The 21,044-nt window shown below is 43.7% G+C and overlaps 1 protein-coding gene across 1 annotated transcript in view; it reads right to left on the bottom strand.

Moving 5' to 3' along the window:
* LOC138672846 (myeloperoxidase-like) overlaps positions 1 to 20,112 on the bottom strand; it is a 39,522-nt gene extending 19,410 nt beyond the window's left edge. The window contains exons 1-7 of the mRNA XM_069761249.1: positions 20,070 to 20,112; positions 19,904 to 19,980; positions 11,710 to 11,803; positions 8,797 to 8,972; positions 4,326 to 4,446; positions 3,444 to 3,573; positions 3,099 to 3,305 (exon numbers count right to left, since the gene is read on the bottom strand). Coding sequence (XP_069617350.1) covers positions 3,099 to 3,305; positions 3,444 to 3,573; positions 4,326 to 4,446; positions 8,797 to 8,972; positions 11,710 to 11,803; positions 19,904 to 19,979 — 804 coding nt within the window. The 5' untranslated portion in view covers position 19,980; positions 20,070 to 20,112. The remainder of the gene's footprint in view (positions 1 to 3,098; positions 3,306 to 3,443; positions 3,574 to 4,325; positions 4,447 to 8,796; positions 8,973 to 11,709; positions 11,804 to 19,903; positions 19,981 to 20,069) is intronic.
* Positions 20,113 to 21,044: the final 932 nt, after the last annotated feature.

Below are 21,044 nucleotides of genomic sequence, written 5' to 3'. Positions count from 1 at the left end.
TTTATATTCTTATTGCTCATCAGTGGTTTTTGTCTTCGAATTCTGCCATGCAGGCAATTTTTGCCCAGTCACTTTCTTATGGTGGAGTCATGAACACTGACCTTAACTAAGGCAAGTAAGGCCTGCAGCTCTTTGGATGTTAACTAGTTATAAGGGGGCACCACGGACTGTGGGATACCACCAGGACCTATACAATAATGGACATGTACAGAGAAAAACAGACTAGGTCCTATAAATGGGGATCACCACAATATGGATATGGCAAAGGTATAAACACAGCTTTATTGAAATACACACAAAAAAGTGACAAAAACACTTACATTAAAAACATTTAAAAAGCATAGTAATGCTATACACACCAGCCCCTAATGTGGCAGTAACCCACATTGGACTCAAACAATATAACTACAAATACAATATGTTCTCACAAAGGCCAACCTGGCCGTAATGTAGTACATATAGGCAAAAATACCTCGGCTCTCCCCCGGACAGTATACATGTATACAAAAATACTGATAATAGATAAAGAAAACCCCTGACGAAGCCACCCTATGTGGTGGCGATACGCGTTGGGTCTCTTAGTAGCCCACATTAGGACTCCCACGAGAGGTTTAACAGGCTTAGGCATTACATGCCTTTGGGCACTATACGTTCATTGCCTCTGTTTTACATGTGGCTTTTACATTCCCCTTGTGTTATTTCCTTGGCAGCTTTGTGGCATATCGTGGGTCGCATATCACAAGTGACTACGCAGCTTGCTAACAGTCCCTGATACCTGGTATTGTATGTATCCTTATGCATATCTGTCTTTTTACTGTTAGGGAGGTGTGAGCGGTGCGGCTCTTTACCTTACCTTGGACCTAGAGCGCAGGGATTGACATATTGGTGTAAGCTTCACATTTTGCTACTGCTATATATATATATATATGTTTTCTTTATCTATTATCAGTATTTTTGTATACATGTATACTGTCCGGGGGAGAGCCGAGGTATTTTTGCCTATATGTACTACATTACGGCCAGGTTGGCCTTTGTGAGAACATATTGTATTTGTAGTTATATTGTTTGAGTCCAATGTGGGTTACTGCCGTATTAGGGGCTGGTGTGTATAGCATTACTATGCTTTTTAAATGTTTTTAATGTAAGTGTTTTTGTCACTTTTTTGTGTGTATTTCAATAAAGCTGTGTTTATACCTTTGCCATATCCATATTGTGGTGATCCCCATTTATAGGACCTAGTCTGTTTTTCTCTGTACAAGCTCTTTGGATGTTGTTGTGGGGTCTTTTGTGACCTCTTGGATGAGTCGTAGCTGAACTCTTGGGGTAATTTTGGTCAGCCGAACATTCCTGGAACGGTTCACCACTGTTCCATGTTTTTGCTCTTTGTCGATAATGGCTCTCACTGTGGTTTGCTGGAGTCCTAAAGCTTTAGAAATGGCTTTATAACCTTTCCTAGACTGATAGATCTCAATTAATTTGTTCCAGAATTTCTGTGAATCGCGGCATGATATCTAGCTTTTGAGGGGCTTTTGGTCTACTTCCCTTTATCAGGCTGGTCCTATTTAAGTGAATTTTTAATTTAGAACAGGTGCAACAGTAATCGGGCCTGGGTGTGGTGAGGAATTTGAACTCAGTTTCCCAAAGATGTGATAAACCACGGTTAATTTATGCTTTAAGGAGGGAAAAGGAGCAATCACTTTCACACAGTGCCCTTTAGCTTTGGATTTCTCTTTCCCTTAATAATAAAGACCTTTATTTAAATACTGCATTTTGTGTTTACTTGTGTGGTCTTTGTCTAATAATGAAATTTGTTTTGTAATCTGAAACATTTAAGTGTGACAAATGTGCAAAAGAATAGGAAATCAGGAAGGGGCAAACACTTTTTCACACAACTGTATTAAAAGTGATACTTTACACTTAAAGGGGTGTTCCCATCTTCATGATTAGGGTTGAGCGACTTTTACTTTTTTAGGGTCGAGTCGGGTTTCGCGAAACTCGACTATCTCTAAAGTCGAGTCGAGTGAAATCAGCCGATTATGGCGAAAAGTTGGGGATCGACCGAAACACGAAACCCAATGCAAAGTCAATGGGATTTTCTCTCTCTCTCTCTCTCTCTCTCTCCTTCCCTCCCTCCCTCCTCCGTCCCTGAACAGAAAAGCTGGTGTTACACATTTCAAATCGCTACAGCGCACAAGCGACAAGATGACGATAGGCGTCCACGCCCCTAAGACCTATGTCATCACTCTGCCCACGCTCCTTCATTGGCTGAAAAAATGGCGCCAAGCGCGTCATACGAAACGCGACTTTGGCGCGAAAGTCGCGTACCGCATGGCCGACCCCACACAGGGATCGGGTCGGGTTTCATGAAACCCGACTTTGCCAAAAGTCGGCGACTTTTGAAAATGAACGATCCGTTTCGCTCAACCCTATTCATGATATTATCCCAATATGTAGTAGGTGTAATAATAGTAGTAATGTTAGCAAATACCTCCAATTAGAAATGTACATTAGTATAGTTCTTCTGATTTGATATGTTGCTTACCCTAAATGTGTGTGTGTGTGCAGGGCATTGCAGTAGCGCAGTAGCTTAGGTATCCATGTTTGTGACCACTCATATAGTGACAGTTCATTAGTTAGTTGTTAGTGGTCATAACCATGGATACCTAAGCTACTACAATGCCCTGCACGTGGGGTAAGTGACATAGTAAATCAGAAGAACTATACTATATTCCTAATTGGCGATATTTGCTGGTATTATTATTATTATTATTATTATTATTGCACTTGCTACATATTGGGATAGGATTTTGGAGATGGGAATGCCCCTTTAACACCCCACACTCTAAGTAATCATCTCTACAATCACATCTAGCTGAAAAGAAAACTTATACAAGCAATATCCAAGAAAATAATTAGCATACTGACTGAATGGAAGTAATATTACATAGTTGAGACAAATTGGGCACATGCATCTATCGATAGTAGACAACTCACATAGCAAAGTGAAATAGTACTGACAGAAAAATCTGCTCTACATCAGAAAAGTTGCTTAATAAGATCTGGTTGACTGTATTAACACATCAAAATGTGTTGTTTACCTTGAGTGGAAAGCAGGGGGGTTCTCTTTCACAGCTGAGATCACAATTTATGCCTTCAAGGAAAGTTGACCTTGCTGGAGTCTCAGGAGAGAGATCAAGGTCATGGTCTGTCCATTGTCCCCACTGCATAAAGATAAGTGCTCGGCCACTGTCCAGGGTGATATTTTCAGTGGGGAATCTGACAATTTCATTAGATACTTGACGTGCCTAATTAAGAAAATGTGTTGTTATCAATCATTAAATATTTGGATTGGCATATTATTTCAGGTAACATGGTTTTTGGTCTGGACACCTGGTTTGTTTATATTGGCTCTTGAAACACTAACAGAATCACTTTTTCCTTACCAAGGGCAGACGGAAGCCGTTAATTCTACGATTTTCAGTCCAGCCACGAGGAACTGACACTCCATCCTCATACTGAGCCGGCAACAGTCGAGTAAACCCAGTGTTAGAAGCACCAAGATTGAGATCTCTCCTGCAATCATACAATGAAACAACCTGTCATGAGTTTACTGTGACAGAAAGGAGCCAGAAGACCGCAGCATCTGATTTCTCCTACGACTGCACTGATTAGAAGCACTTCACCGTCATATTAAACAGTGAAAGTTTCTTTTAACAGTGCAGGGGTTAATCTGCTCCATTGAGAGCTCCTGGAGCATTAAGGCTCTCAGCTGTGCAGTTAGCTACTCCCATGTCCTATGTAATCTGGGTCCTGGCTAGCACTCATTGCCAGAGTTAGCTTATGCTGCATGGCTGGAGGTTGTTGCTGGTGGTTATTGGAGAAGGCGTTTGGTGGATTTATCTGTCACTTTAGCTAGGTTTTGAGTCTGTGACAATTCCCTTTTTTCTCCTACTTTGGTTTAACCCCATCCTCCACTCCCTGGTGCATTCCTCTGTTGTCTGTGTGAGTATATTTGTATCATAGGTATTTTTCGTTATCGCTGTTTGTATTACCTTGTTTTTCTGGTTGGTGTATTACGGTACACTACTACTCCCCTCTTCCCTGTGCGGGGGAAGGGTACAGACTGAGGGAAGATTCAGGAGCTAAGGCAAGGTACGTGGCCTTTGGCATCTTCACCATCAGAAGTAATCCGGGGAACAGGGCGAGCTAGGGATAGGGACAGGGAAGGAGCCCCTGGTCCTGGGACACTTGACAACAGAGTGGTGACACAACCATTCATATACTATTGACAACCTCTAATAACAGATCTTTGGAGACCTTCTCACCTGTTATTGCACTCGCCAGTAATGGTGCGGTATTGACTGTTCTGACAAGCTTTTGGAAGGTGTTGAGAGGCGCAGCCTGAAATCTTAGAAATAGTATCCATCTGGTTCTTTGTTAGTAAATCTAAAATACAAAGTAAAATTATAAAATTCAACTAAACCCCTTCAGACATGGGACTAATTTGGTCCTTAGCACTGCAGGACTTTTTGTGCTGCCGCATTCTGTTAGCTGATGAATGAGAGCTGCTGGTTTCGTGGGGTGTGTTAATGGCTATATTTTGGGAATACATGTAACTTACTGATTAAAGGGAAGGTACCGCGTTTGTAGGTCATTAATAAATCACTGTAATGTAGCATAACATGCTGCTATAAGCAAGTTTGAAATGCATGTGAAACAGATTTCATGTGTTATATGAGTTTAAAGAATGCACTTGGGGGCTGACATCTTGGTTTTGCAGCAGTAGCAGGGCCCTATCAGTGTCAGATTACGGCACCCCATGGACATAGGAGATAATAGACCAGCACGGACCCTATCTGTAACATTGCAGCAGCATTAGCAGTGAGCTGGGCATGCCTCTGTGGGCTGCACAACTCACTGCTGTAGGTGTGACTAGCTGCCATTTTATTATAGCCCTGTGCTCTCTATCACAGGACAGAAGAAGCCCTCACTGCTCCTCTGTACTCCAAGCAGGCATATCCTCTGCTCCTCACAAGCTGCCCTGTGTGCTTCTCCTGCTGTGTCTCCGCCTCCCCCTCACACACAGTCCCTGTGATCTCTGGTAAGCGGCACTCACAGCCTGCAGAGAGGGAGGTGACACTTGGAGAGGGAGCAGGGCAGCTGACAGGACAGGAATTAAGGTGGGGGAAGGGGGATGGCAAGAATGTTATTCACAAAAAATGCTGCTGAGCCCACTGTGTTCTGCTCCTCTGTAAACAAGCTGTGCCTCTGATGCAGTAACTGCTGGTGATAGCAGGTCACAGGGCAGTCACACACAAAATGGTGCTGCCCTGTGATGCTGCTCTTCATTCTTACTGTTAGAAGCAAAATTGGGGCAGTAACTGCTGACATCACCATTTCCCTCCCCTTTTGGGTGGTCTAATATCCCTGGGGCAGAGCTGCTAAATCTTACTATAGCTGCTTGAGGTCTAAAACGGAAAATGCTCCCCCTAGTGGTAAATATGTATAGTTGTAGAAAAATATATAATATTTTTCATATAGAAATGTTTGCAAACAGTGCAAACATTGCATTAATACATTTTAATTACTATTTTAAGCTTAATTTCACAAAAAAAACAAAATGCAAGAAAACTGGTGGCACCTTCCCTTTAAGTTTTGTTAACTCTTGAGGAGGAATGGAAAAATAGCATTTTTACTATTGTTTTCGTGCTGTTCTTCACCATGGGACATACATATTGTGTTTTATATTATGGATCTGTAATATTACTACAATATCTTATATATATTGTATACTCTTTTCTGTTTTAATAATTTATTGCTTTACAGCCTTTTATTGCGGAAAGAAATATTTTAATAAAACCATTTTGGAGATAATGTAATTTATTACATATTATTAGTTTGTTGGGTTTTTTTAGGGGATTAAAAATTAATAATGTACGGTACTTATTTTCTGTTCTTTTTTCAGTTTTTTCAATATGGTTTAAGTTATTAGTACCAGGTTGTATTTCGGGTGCTGACCTCCTACAGTAGAAATGCTGCAGCAAAATTTTCATAGCAGAAATTGAATTGCTGCAGATTTCAAATCGTCAGCACCGGCCAATTTGAGCTGTGGATATTTTTCACAAGTGCCTCTGTAAAATGCAGTGGAATTTTTGCTGCACTTTCACTCTGTAGTTATGTTTCTGTAGTGAATTTTGTGATACCATTTATGTGTAATTTTTTAATGCTTTCACTTTTCATATGGAAAACTACTGTGTATTTTTTTCATAACACACTTAGGGAAAAAAAAGGTTTCTTTATTTTGGTATTAATGGTTTTCACATTGTGATCTGTCAATGATACAATACTTTGGTATGTCAGTGATTAGGCATAGTATAATGGCCATACAGTGTGAAACACTATGACACCCCATTGGCAGGTAGCTCCATTTATGGCTATTGCAGTTTGACATCAGCTGTGTGTGGGTGGGGGATTGTACTGTCGCATTCCTGCCCTTAAAGACACTAATCGCGCTGTGTTGTATTGTAATGTGTATTATGTAATGCGTCTTTACATATATCGTGTCATGTGAATTGTGTAGTAATGTATAGTGTAGGATGTGATAATGTAAGGCATAGTGTATAAGATAGGTAGTAGAAGGGATGTAGATAGTTGACTGCAGTATAGGTAGTGATGATAGGGTAAGTTAGGATGTAGTTAATGTTTGGGACTAGCCTATAGGGTTGAGGCTAGCGTTAGGGCAAGTGACTGCTTCCTGCTAGTGAGTTTGAGTTTAAAGTGCAAAGTGAGCAGTGCTGCCTAGTGGGTGATCCATAGAAAGAGGAAACCAATGGTTAAGGATAGCGAGATCCTTAAAGGGAACCTGTCACCCCGAAAATCCCGGGTGAGGTAAGCCCATCGGCATCAGGGGCTTATCTACAGCATTCTGTAATGCTGTAGATAAGCCCCCGATGTTACCTGAAAGAGGAGAAAAAGACGTTAGATTATACTCACCCAGGGGCGGTCCCGCTGCTGGTCCGGTCAAACGGGTGTCTCTGGTCCGCTGCAACGCCTCCCATCTTCATTCCAAGACGTCCTCTTCTGATCTTCAGCCACGGCTCCGGCGCAGGCATACTTTGTCTGCCCTGTTGAGGGCAGAGCAAAGTACTGCAGTGCGCAGGCGCCGGGCCTCTCTGACCTTTCCCAGTACCTGCGCACTGCAGTACTTTGCTCTGCCCTCAACAGGGCAGACAAAGTACGGCTGCGCCGGAGCCGTGGTTGAAGATCAGAAGAGGACGTCTTGGAATGAAGATGGGAGGCGCCGCAGCGGACCAGAGAAGCCCATCCGACCGGACCAGCAGCGGGACCGCCCCTGGGTGAGTATAATATAACGTCTTTTTCTCCTCTTTCAGGTAACATCGGGGGCTTATCTACAGCATTACAGAATGCTGTAGATAAGCCCCTGATGCCGGTGGGCTTACCTCACCCGCGATTTTCGGGGTGACAGGTTCCCTTTAAGAGAAGAGACTGATGAGACATTGTGGCCTTCAAGAGAAGGGTGCGTGGGGAAGACACTTAGTGACAAAGCTTGTAATACAGGAGGTAACATGCTTAAACAGGACTGAATTCAAGGGACTATTGAGGGGCCCGAGCAGAAGATTCAGAGCACCAGTAGTGGAAGAAATAGGATGCCGAGTCGCTGAGATAGTAAGGAAACTTGCTGATCAGTATTGTTGCGTTAAGGCTGTATTGTGGCAAAGTAGGATGAAATAGTGTGTCTACAGAGCCCTGGAGTAGACTACAGAGGAAGGATACTGTGTGAAGGAAATGCTCCATACTGTAGAGGAAACCTCCATAAGACTTTGTACCCGCTATCCCTTCTGTATAACCCTTACCAAGTTACCGTTCAGTAAAGACTTAATTTTTGAATGGCGTTCTCCCTTATTGAACTGTGGAACTTATGGTACTGGTCAGCCCACACCACCGGCTACATGCGGATCGCATGGGTGCAGGCTCGGACTGGCCCACAGGGTAACAGGGGAATCCCCCGGTGGGCCCCTGTGTAGATCTGGGCCCCCAACCCCACTGGATGAGTAGTACATAATTCACTTGATTCACTCTCTACAGAAAAAAGCAGCATCTCATAATTCATTAATCACGCTGCCCAGTTTATTATTATATAGAGATATAGGTACATTTGTGAACGAAGGTAGTATAATATTTGTATGCAGGTGAAAAATGGGCTCCCCAAAGTCAATGTTACTGGTGGGTCCTTGTCACCCACTGCATGGGTGTTAGGCCCTCACCACCCAAGACCACACACCCAGCCAGGACCCACACATGTGCATCAGCGTTACCAAATGCCGCGGATGCTGTTGGCACAGCTTCTGTCCCCAGTTCATATACCCGAGGTAATTGAACTTGCACTTGAAGGAAGGTAATAAAATGGATTTAACCCCAACATTTATTTTTTTTTAAAACATAGTTTTTAAAGCCATTTTGTAGAACTAAAACCAGAACTAGATTTTAATGGAATTGGAAATATAAAGAAAGAACTTTCTTTCCTGCTGGATTCACTAGATGCACCACTTCTGTCTAAGTATGATGTCTGGTAATATGGCTAATATCATGATAGTGAATAGGACTGAGCTATAAAACAAATAAAATATTTAGGTGAAAAATTAATGAACAGTTCACTCAAAAAAGGAAAGTTTAAGTTGCACAAATATAAGTAAGACGCAGGAAAAATATTGTATAGAAAAAAAAATTGGAAACCCTCATTTGAATATGTAAACCATTTATAGTGGACCAGGGTACCTGAAATATTGAAAGGACGGTCATAGAAGTATTTGAGTTTTCCTTGCAGAATCTGTAGAGTGGTGCCCATGTAATCAGCAGCTCGTATGGCATTTCTGCTTCCCGCAACAGGTTGCTTGAAATAAGCCATGAGGTCGCGAGCGTCAACATCCTTCCTCCTTAAACGTTCTTTCAAACTGGATAATATAAAGACATGTTAGCTTCTCCAACTTACTCTGCAGTTAATGGCATTAGTAAAAATTTGATTAACAGTTTAAAAAGTAATAAAATATTAAAATAAATAATATTCACATATTAAATCTCCCGCTACTTCAGTGGTGTCCCCTCCGATTTTGCAATCATGACATCCAATGACCACTAAATTAAGTCACTAGCCTCAGTGGTCACATACTGTAAATGCAAATGCCAGGTGAATGATGGATATCATCACTGCAAAACTGACGATAACCACTGAATTCAATGTTAATCAATGTAATACTTTTCCAGCTGCATGATTGTGTGTTAAAAATACCAGAAAACTCTTCAAAATAAAAGGTCAATGTTTAAACAATAAATTATAAATAATCAATGCTTATCAATTTTTTTATATGTTTTGGACAGAGCTTTAATTCTTTTATACAGACCTCAAAATACCCAGTATAGCCATAGAGTTATATGTGTTGGAATTTACAACATCTGTAGACTTATGCTAGAGGGTTAAAAAGACGGCACATGGGGCTGCATTGTAACTTGTTCATATATGTGTAGCTGCTCTCTAGACTGTATTGCATGACCTCTCTGTGTCAGGGGTTTACCATGAAAAAGGGAGGCCAGAAGACCACGGTGTCTGACTCCACATAACCCTGCACTGATGAGAAGTGCTTCACCATCATATTAAACGGTGCAGGTTTCTGCTAGCAGTGTCGAGGTTAAATCTTTTCAGTTGAGAGTCTTTGAAGCTTTACTGCTTTGTTGGTCTCAGCTGTTCAGTGTTGACCACTCCCCTCTGCTATATATACTCACATCTGACAATCAGAATTGCCAGCATTACTTTTATACTGCCTGGTGTGGAGTTGGAGGTGTTTGTTAAGGAGGCACTTGGAGTGTTGTTCTAAAGACTGTTCCTTGGTGATATGTCTGTGTGTATATTCTCATCCTCTTCTATTTGGTTGTTCCGCCCTTTACTTCTAAGTGTTCCACTCTGTTGTTTGTGAGTGCATATTTGTATGATTGATATTTTCATTTATCATTTATCCCTGTACATCTTCCCTTGTTAGTCTGGTTTGTGCATTCTTATATACAACAGCTACTAGCCACTTCCCTGGGTGGTGGAGGGGACAAATAATAAATTATTCAGGAGCTCAGCAAGGTGGTATGTGGCCTCGACATCTTCACCATTTTAAGTGATCTAAGGAGCAGTGATACCTAGGACGCCCCTAGCTTTTGGGATAGGGAAAAAGCCCCTAGCCACGGGATATCAAACAACAGTCACATAACACTCTATCTTGTTTGTATCAGTTCTCTCCTGTATCCTCCATGTTGTGATGATGGAGATAAAGGTTGCTATACAGTGGGTACGGAAAGTATTCAAACCCCTTTAAATTTTTCACTCTTTGTTTCATTGCAGCCATTTGGTAAATTCAAAAATGTTCATTTTTTTCTCATTAATGTACACTCTGCACCCCATCTTGACTGACAAAAAAACAGAAATGTAGAAATTTTTGCACATTTATTAAAAAAAGAAAAACTAAAATTTCACATGGTCATAAGTATTCAGACCCTTTGCTCAGACACTCATATTGCTGTACATTTTCTTGTGATCCTCCTTGAGATGGTTCTACTCTTTCATTGGACTCTAGCTGTGTTTAATTAAACTGATAGGACTTGATTTGTAAAGGCACACACCTGTCTATATAAGGCTACGTTCAGATTAGCGTTGTGCGCCGCTGCGTCGGCGACGCAACGCACGACGCACGAAAAAACGTGTGCAAACGCACGCAAAAACGCTGCGTTTTGCGACGCGTGCGTCGTTTTTTTGACGAAATCGGACGCAAGAAAAATGCAACTTGTTGCATTTTCTTGCGTCCGACGCTAGCGTCAAAAACGACGCACGTGACGGAAAACGCAACAAGAAAAACGCATGCGTCCCCCATGTAAAACATAGGGGCGCATGACGCGTGCGTCGCCGCTGCGTTTCCCGACGCAGCGTCGGGAAACGCTAATCTGAACGTAGCCTAAGACCTCACAGTGCATGTGAGACCAAATAGGAGAAATAAAGTTCATTGTCTTCTGGTAGCTGCACTTTCAGTACAGCGGCAACAATTGTTAATGACCATTGTTGATATGATAGGGTCTCATGTAACAGTTGCCACTAACATTAAGCAATCATTTGCACTCAGTTTATAATAATGACTGTGACTTTCAGGATTGTGCATGTTTTGGGCATCTTTGCGACTGTGTGAAGATCCTTATGGGGTACCCTTCCCTAAATGATTAGTTCTAACAAGGGTCGGCCTTATGGGTCATCACAGTGCAGATTTATCACGTCATTTATCGTTTATATGTCATTTGTTATTATCATTTATCATTTGTGTTTTGTTAATGACTTGTTATATGATATGATGTCAATGTAGGGCAATGTAAATGAATGAAATTGACCACTAAATGGACAAGAAATGGGAGAACTAATAAACTCATAATGTGACCAAACAAGTGCCCTTTCCCTAGGATAAATGAAATCACTAGTTATATACAGGGACATCACAGTTACTTCATTTGATAGTTAACATCAATGGCATAATAAATTCTTATCACTTAATCACTTCATCCTGTTTAATCTTATATATTTATATGCCGTCATTTATGACTAAAGTATCATCATCATATATTGCTCAATGACTTGTAAAACCTCAGCTTCAATGAATGTCTGCTTACACTTGGCGGGTGTTTTTATAGGCGGTATCTACCAGGTGTTTGGCTTCCTTTGCACAATTTTCTATAAAGTCATTATTCAGTTCCTCAATTCCATCTGAGAAACAAAATAGAAAAAAATATTAAAACAGTGATAAGTACAGATGATACCTTAATGGAAATGAAAAGACTTTATAAATACAATCTCCTTAGCTAAAGCAGTTCATTCCTGGAGTCATGACCGCCTATCGCCAAAACAGGGTCTTTCCCGTACTCAATCTTCCTGACCCCCACCCCATCCCCAGGGGGCCATTCTCCCCTTCTCCTGTAAATTTAAATTAAACACCAACACGTAAATTTCTTTGGATAATTTTGGCCACAGCGGCCATTTTATTAAACAAACAATAACATAAATAACAACATATATACCATATGTAAAAACCTGGAGGGGAGGGTTCTTGGGGGTAAGAAATCTGGCTCAAAAATAGGCATAAAGCCACCACCAACTTTAAAACCAAACACTTCTTTACCCTCAGCCGTGACCACCAGCTCAAGGGCACCATGTAACCCATTTCGGGCAAACCAAAACCCCAAAGCTCCCGAGGTAAATTCCCCGTCCAGAGCCCGTAAACAAAAGCCAGATCAACCCCGTAAAAACGTCATCACCACCTCCAAGAACCCCACCCCCCGCCAAAACTGCCACTGTGACAATGATAACGAAAACTCCCCTCTGGCAACAACTGATTAAAAAACCGAGATGAGAAAAAACCCAACTCCCCGGCTACCCCTCCATCAAACTGTTCACTTAAACTAATCCACAATAAAGGGAGGGAGGGTGGGCTTCTCTCCTGATGATTCACCTCACAAGTGATCCTTCCCGCACTTCTCCAGCCCCTGCCTCCTTTCCCCACTAGGTCCACCCCTTATTCAAAAATTTCCACCAATCACCTATAAGATCCCTTTTTTTTTTTTTTTTTTTTTTATTCAAAACTCTAAAACTCCCTTCTTGGCAACGCAGTCATGTGGGGGCTTTCATCCAGCTGCGCCCATTACAGCCCCCCTTCTATAGGGATAGATGTAACATGCAGCCTCCACAGCAGCTGGTATAAACTCTCCATATCGGTAGGTAAGGGGGATCATAGATCCTGGTTCTGCTCTTAAAAATGATCTATCACCAAGTCAAGATTGACAGCATTTTTATGTTGTTTTATGCTCACTGGTCCCCTATTTGTTCTTTTTTTTTTTTTTTTTAATCCGTCAAACTGTTCCCAGGATGTCAGCCTTTTTATTTAGTGCTAATTCTTATGGTCTTTCTAAGTAGGCAAGGCTCACAAGATTGCCTGGGGCGTGGCTCACAAGATTCATTAGGGTGTGGCTCACAGGATTATCTGGAGCATGGCTCACAGGATTCTATGGGGGTGGCTCACAAGATTCATTAGGGTGTGGCTCACAAGATTGCCTGGGGCGTGGCTCACTGGATTCTATGGGGGTGGCTCACAAGATTCATTAGGGTGTGGCTCACAAGATTGCCTGGGGCGTGGCTCACTGGATTCTCTGGAGCATGGCTCACATAATTCTATGGGGGGGTGGCTCACTGGATTCTCTGGAGCATCGCTCACATAATTCTATGGGGGGGTGGCTCACTGGATTCTCTGGGGTGGCTCTCAGGATTCTCTGGAGCATGGCTCACATGATTCTATGTGGGGTGGCTCACTGGATTCTCTGGGGGTGGCTCACTGGATTCTCTGGAGCATGGCTCACAGGATTCTATGGGGGGGTGGCTCACAGGGTTCTCTGGGGGTGGCTCATTGGATTCTCTGGTGTGTGGCTCACAGGATTCTCTGGAGCATGGCTCACAGGATTCTATGGGGGTGGCTCACAGGATTCTATGGGGGTGGCTCGCTGGATTCTATGGGGGTGCCTCACTGGATTCTCTGGGGGTGGCTCACTGGATTCTCTGGTGTGTGGCTCACAGGATTCTATGTGGGGTGCCTCACTGGATTCTCTGGGGGTGGCTCACTGGATTCTCTGGTGTGTGGCTCACAGGATTCTATGTGGGGTGCCTCACTGGATTCTCTGGGGGTGGCTCACAGGATTCTCTGATGTGTGGCTCACAGGATTCTATGTGGGGTGCCTCACTGGATTCTCTGGGGTGGCTCTCAGGATTCTCTGGAGCATGGCTCACATGATTCTATGTGGGGTGGCTCACTGGATTCTCTGGGGGTGGCTCACAGGATTCTCTGGAGCATGGTTCACATGATTCTATGGGGGTGCCTCACTGGATTCTCTGGGGGTGGCTCATTGGATTCTCTGGTGTGTGGCTCACAGGATTCTCTGGAGCATGGCTCACATGATTCTATGGGGGTGGCTCACAGGATTCTCTGGAGCATGGCTCACAGGATTCTATGGGGGGTGGCTCACAGGGTTCTCTGGGGGTGGCTCATTGGATTCTCTGGTGTGTGGCTCACAGGATTCTCTGGAGCATGGCTCACAGGATTCTATGGGGGTGGCTCACAGGATTCTATGGGGGTGGCTCACTGGATTCTATGGGGGTGCCTCACTGGATTCTCTGGGGGTGGCTCACTGGATTCTCTGGTGTGTGGCTCACAGGATTCTATGTGGGGTGCCTCACTGGATTCTCTGGGGGTGGCTCACTGGATTCTCTGATGTGTGGCTCACAGGATTCTATGTGGGGTGCCTCACTGGATTCTCTGGGGGTGGCTCACTGGATTCTCTGATGTGTGGCTCACAGGATTCTATGTGGGGTGCCTCACTGGATTCTCTGGGGGTGGCTCACAGGATTCTCTGGAGCATGGCTCACAGGATTCTATGTGGGGTGCCTCACTGGATTCTCTGGGGGTGGCTCATTGGATTCTCTGGTGTGTTGCTCTCAGGATTCTCTGGAGCATGGCTCACATGATTCTATGGGGGTGGCTCATTGGATTCTCTGGAGCATGGCTCACAGGATTCTATGGGGGGGTGGCTCACAGGGTTCTCTGGGGGTGGCTCATTGGATTCTCTGGTGTGTGGCTCACAGGATTCTCTGGAGCATGGCTCACAGGATTCTATGGGGGTGGCTCACAGGATTCTATGGGGGTGGCTCACTGGATTCTATGGGGGTGCCTCACTGGATTCTCTGGGGGTGGCTCACTGGATTCTCTGGTGTGTGGCTCACAGGATTCTATGTGGGGTGCCTCACTGGATTCTCTGGGGGTGGCTCACTGGATTCTCTGGTGTGTGGCTCACAGGATTCTATGTGGGGTGCCTCACTGGATTCTCTGGGGGTGGCTCACTGGATTCTCTGGTGTGTGGCTCACAGGATTCTATGTGGGGTGCCTCACTGGATTCTCTGGGGGTGGCTCACAGGATTCTCTGGAGCATGGCTCACAGGATTCTATGTGGGGCGCCTCACTTGATTCTCTGGGGGTGGCTCATTGGATTCTCTGGTGTGTGGCTCACAGGATTCTATGTGGGGTGCCTCACTGGATTCTCTGGGGGTGGCTCACTGGATCCTCTAGTGTGTGGCTCACAGGATTATATGTGGGGTGCCTCACTGGATTCTCTGGGGGTCGCTCACAGGATTCTCTGGAGCATGGCTCACAGGATTCTATGTGGGGTGCCTCACTGGATTCTCTGGGGGTGGCTCATTGGATTCTCTGGTGTGTGGCTCACAGGATTCTATGTGGGGTGCCTCACTGGATTCTCTGGGGGCGGCTCACTGGATTCTCTGGTGTGTGGCTCAAAGGATTCTATGTGGGGTGTCTCACTGGATTCTCTGGGGGTGGCTCACAGGATTCTCTGGTGTGTGGCTCACAGGATTCTATGTGGGGTGCCTCACTGGATTCTCTGGGGGTGGCTCACTGGATTCTCTGGTGTGTGGCTCACTGGATTCTATGTGGGGTGCCTCACTGGATTCTCTGGGGGTGGCTTACATGATTCTCTGGAGCATGGCTCACAGGATTCTATGTGGGGTGCCTCACTGGATTCTCTGGGGGTGGCTCACTGGATTCTCTGGTGTGTGGCTCACAGGATTCTATGTGGGGTGCCTCACTGGATTCTCTGGGGTGGCTTACAGGATTCTCTGGAGCATGGCTCACAGGATTCTATGTGGGGTGCCTCACTGGATTCTCTGGGGGTGGCTCACTGGATTCTCTGGTGTGTGGCTCACAGGATTCTATGTGGGGTGCCTCACTGGATTCTCTGGGGGTGGCTCACTGGATTCTCTGGTGTGTGGCTCACAGGATTCTATGTGGGGTGCCTCACAGGATTCTATGTGGGGTGCCTCACTGGATTCTCTGGGGGTGGCTCACTGGATTCTCTGGTGTGTGGCTCACAGGATTACCTTGGGCGTGGCATAAAGGATTATCTGGGGCATGGATCACAGGATTCTCTGGGGGGGTGGCTCACAGGATTCTCTGGGGGTGGCTCACAGGATTCTCTAGGGGTGGCTCACTGGATTCTCTGGGGGGTGGCTCACAGGATTCTCTGGGGGTGGCTCACAGGATTCTATGGGGTAGCTCACAGGATTCACTGGGGCGTGGCTTAATGGACTATCTGGGGGCGTGACTCACAAGGATTATCTGGGGCATGGATCACAGGATTCTTTGGGGGTGTGACTGACAGGATTCTCTGGGGGTGGTTCACAGGATTCTATGGGGGTGACTCACAGGATTCTATGGGGGATGCTCACAGGATTCTTGTCACTTGTCATCCATATCCATTTTTTTTTACTGCAGCAGCTATCAGTCATTTAGAGGATCATTTACAATTTCCTATTTTACAGATTTCCAATGAACCTGTAAAAATCAGATGGTATACAGTGGCTTCATATAGCATCTAATTTATTTTGTACACCCATAGACTTGAATGGGTGAGTCTCATCCGATTTACGAAACAAACTAGTGCAGGCAGCATCTTTTTCACACGCAGTTTTGATCATTGAAAAATATCGCTCATCTGCTCTGCCCAATGAATAATATTGGAGAACACGCGGACCGAAAATACGGTTGCATGAACAAGCCCTAAAGAGAATCGAGCAGGAGATTCATGCTGCCCGAGAATTGAGAAGCCACAGGGCACCTTTGCCTAATCATTCAAAGCGTATTGTCCCCGGATGATTTTTCGAAGCATGTTTACTCTGAAATGCGACGGCATTTTAGCGTAAAACAGGACTGCCAACACACTGGCAGTGCCTGATTCATGCTGCTTGTGGTTTGGGCAGCGTGAATCTACTGCCAGGTTTGATTTAAAAATACAACCAATTTGTAATGCAGCCAATGGAATTAGTTGAAGGAGACTGGCCTGCCTCGGCATCTGGACTTATGTATTCAGAGCTGAACTCCAATAATTTTTGGTCACCTACCTCCTTAGTCACGTATAGGTGTGCAAAATGCATATATCAATGTACGGTATTTACCAATTGATTACAGTTTCCATTCCCAGTGCTATTCTGATTTTCTTCTAAGCCGAATACAGTTCTCAGCTGCCGGCTCATACAGCGTCTTCTGTGTGGACTGGAAGTCACCTTCTCAATATAGATCTACGAGAGCCTCAATGTGAGTCTGATAGGTTTGCATTGACAAAGTGTCTTCCGGATCATCCAGAAGATGCTGTGCAAGCCAGCTAGTCAGACCTGTGGTCACAAGGTGCAGAAGAGAACCAAAACCGAGCTGGGAACAGAAGAAGGTAGGGATCAATACGCAGATTACCGTAATACAGTGTACACATAATGTCTATTGCCAAGGGACTAAATAATTATAAAAATCCCTACTACTAAGCACTATATACTTAGCTCCAAGTTGATATGAGTACCTTCGTAATACTTTGCTCAGCCACCTTTTGCCCAGACCCATACATTACAATATTCAGTACTGTACATTTGAGCACTGCGAATATTTGGATAGTTGGTCTTAGAAAACCTTTTAGGTTGGGCATAAAGGTTTTTTCCAATACAAGCAGTTTTTTTTGGACTTGAAACACTTGTTGAAAAAAAGGCAAAGAGAATTGCAGCTTTACATTGCCTAACATGCACGTAACGCAGATGAATCATTAATGACCAAGAAAATTGAGAAGCGTGAATAATAACTATTCTGATTAATGGAGCAGTAATAAAGCTGATTACCCTTAACAATCATTAAATATTTTGTGACATTAAAGGGAATTTGTCACCACGTTTTTGCTACCTCACCTGACAGCATCATAATGTTGGAAAAGAGACCCTGATTCCAGTGATGCATCACTTAGTTTACTGCGCGCAGTAGTTGTGACATAATAATTAGTTCTTAGGTGTAGCAGAGCTCAGAAATCTGCCCCCACATACACCACAGCTTTCTGTGCACATTGCCTATTGACAGTGAGCTGCTTATCAGAGGAGGGGGCGTGGTCAGACCAGGGCTCACATGCAGGCAGTAATAATCACCTGCAGATAAAAACACTCGGATGGAAACATCAGCCCGCTGAAATCTGGGTCTCAGCCCCTACTTCATGCTGTCCTCAGATTACATAGCAAAAACATGCTGACAGATTCCCTTTAAAAGAAAAAAAATGCCCAAAAAGCACCATTAAAAATTTAACCCTAAAAATTCTGGAAAAATAACAGTCAAAAGCACTGAACAAGAGTTTAGAAAATGACAAGAAAAGCTAAAAAAAACCAAACACCTTTTTCAGAAAATTTTTGCTCCAGTGCCTTCCTCTGAAAAAATTTGACTACATACAATTCCAGAGATATGGTCCTTTTTATATAGTGCTAATTTTTATGGTCTTTACTTGCTCCTAGGATTTTGTGGGAGCGTTCCTTCAGTTTCTGCATTATTACCTGGTGAGACAAACCCCTTGTACAGTCCATAGAAAACAGCACAATAGGCTATGGAATCATATGTCAGGTATTAGAAAAACAAAAAATGAAACACACTGGGGAACAGCAGGAATAATCTAAGGCTACTTTCACACATCAGGTTTTTTTGTTTCAGGCTAAATCTGGCTCTTTGGAGAAAAAACGGAACCGGAAAAGATAAAAACCGGAACCATTTTTTCCCCCGTTGACTTGTATTAGCGCCAGATTGCACCGGATGGCCCAGCGTTTCTTCCTTTTTTTTTTCCGGATCCGGCAAACATTCGATTCCGGCGTCTGGAAAAAACGTCTACTGTAACGTTTTTTGTCTACGGCGAAAAAGCCTGAAGCGCCGGCGCTCTCGGCTGTTTGCTAGAATGGAAGCCTATGGGAGCCAGAAGGTGCCGGATCCAGAAAAAGGCAGATCCGGCGGCCTGATCCATTTTTTTAAACTGAGCATGCTCCAATTTTTTTTTATCCAATAATCTAGATAGGCTAGCCGGATCCGTCCAATAAATGGATTCGTCGCATCAGTTTTTCACAATCTGAGCCGGATCTAATTTTTCCAACATTCGCTGGATTTAACCTGAAACAAAAAACCTGATGTGTGAAAGTAGCCTTAAAGCAAAACAGCTGGCTTATGATCTGATGACTCGTCCTCTTTAACTACCTACGATGTTTCTAAGACCCTAAATATTATCTAATAGAGATGAGTGAACCTTTGGGGTTCATACTGGGCAGTCAGTCTCCGGTTCTAAACTCTGAACACAGACCTTTCCCGGACGTCTACGTTAATTTTTGGCGTTCAAGAGGGAGTCCAAAGATGAGAGATTTTTTGTTTTCCAGATCCAAAGTTCGGGTCTCCATTGTTTTCAATGGGATTCGGATTCTAGTTCAAGTTCGGGTACAGTTCTGGTAACCAAACCGAACTTTGGACTAAACTTCCACAGGTCCGCTCATCCCTACTTTCTAATTCAAATTGGTTACATGCTGATAGGCTGTCATCGTGAACTCCGCTATATAGTACAAGTATACTGTAGACATATTCAATGTACCCATTGAGATTCTAGGACCCCAAGAAAAGATTTACTGTCAATTGTCATGGAGCTTGTTTTTGGGAAATTTAGACTTCTAACTTGATTTCTGCAGAAAGTCAATGCACTGTGCATACATGACGGCCTATAGTAGAGGGATTTGCCCCCCCCCCCTGCAGATGATCAGTGAAATGACAAACTGTAGGACCCTTTAAAATGATACTGAGCCCTAATGGTCACTGGAATATTATATATGGCACGATTATGATTGATCATACATTACATTAAATAGTAGATAAACAGCATAATATATAAAACTTAACAGTGAGTAATACAAGTGATATTTAGGACTTACCGTAGTAAGAAGATGAGCCTGTATGTATCAGTCCCCAGGCCAGCAGTAGCCACACACCGGTGTACAGAGAAGCCATGCTATGGAGGGGAAAAAAGAAAAAGGGAGAAGCTGGATTAACATGGAAAAGAACATACTGTACATAACAGAGACCCTGAGGATCACTCACGTCACTGGTCCTCTGTACTAGCCAGCCAGTTTCTTCACTAGAATTTATAATGTTGTAATGGGGGGCACCAGTGAGTGGAGACCACCCAGGGGAAGGCTCTGGTCTCTAGAACGCCCATGCATTTAGGAATAGTGACTGTTGGGACACAGCGGTTGTGACACAGGAAATATCTGGTCATTTGCTTAACATGGTTTTTCTATGGCAAAATAAAGGTTAGGATGCTTAGAGACGTTTGAAATCTAATGTGATGATACCACAAAGGTTACGTTAGGAAATACCTCAGTCTGCCCTGCACACTTGGAACATCATTAATAGACTGTATGGTCAGGAGTGGGGTGGCCGTCCAGCCTTACTCGTCATCTCCCCATCGTCTACAGTTTGCTTCATCCATCTACGTCTCGCCCCGCAGATTTTGCTGCAGAGATCGTTTTTGCTCCTCTTGTTATCAGAACATTGCTATCTTCCTCAGCAGCGCACACCTTATGCTCCATGGTGGTAAATACACAGGAAATGTTGTAGATATGAGCGTAAACCAATTAAAGAGTAGCTGATTTTTTTTTTTGTTTAATTACTGCTCAGCCCTTGTAAAGTTCTGAATTTTGTAATAAACTCCATTACCGTAATTTGCTTCCTTCTATCCCTAACACCATGCTGAAATTGATGGGATGTCTGTGTAGTTTATTCTATCCTAGTAGATTATTTGTACCAGTCTAGCAAAAAATAATGACTTTTTTTATGCTCCCCTCCCCCATTCTCATCGGGGAATAGTGTCTGAGCATGGGGAGATGGGTAGATCACCTCACTCGCTGAGTATGGATCTTTGATAGACCTACAGCTGGAATCAGCTACCAAGACCGGATGAGCTAGGTTGGTAAACCATCCCTTTCAGCATATGATTCTCATTTGCAAAGTAATTAAATAAAAGTTTAATTATTCTTATAAATCTAAACAGTAGGGCCCCCAAAACGGATACAT

The sequence above is a fragment of the Ranitomeya imitator genome, chromosome 3 (genome assembly GCF_032444005.1).
Source record: "Ranitomeya imitator isolate aRanImi1 chromosome 3, aRanImi1.pri, whole genome shotgun sequence".
Taxonomy (NCBI): Eukaryota; Metazoa; Chordata; class Amphibia; order Anura; family Dendrobatidae; genus Ranitomeya; species Ranitomeya imitator.
The sequence above is the reverse complement of the archived record's forward strand: the minus strand, read 5'-3'. Positions and strand labels throughout refer to the sequence as shown.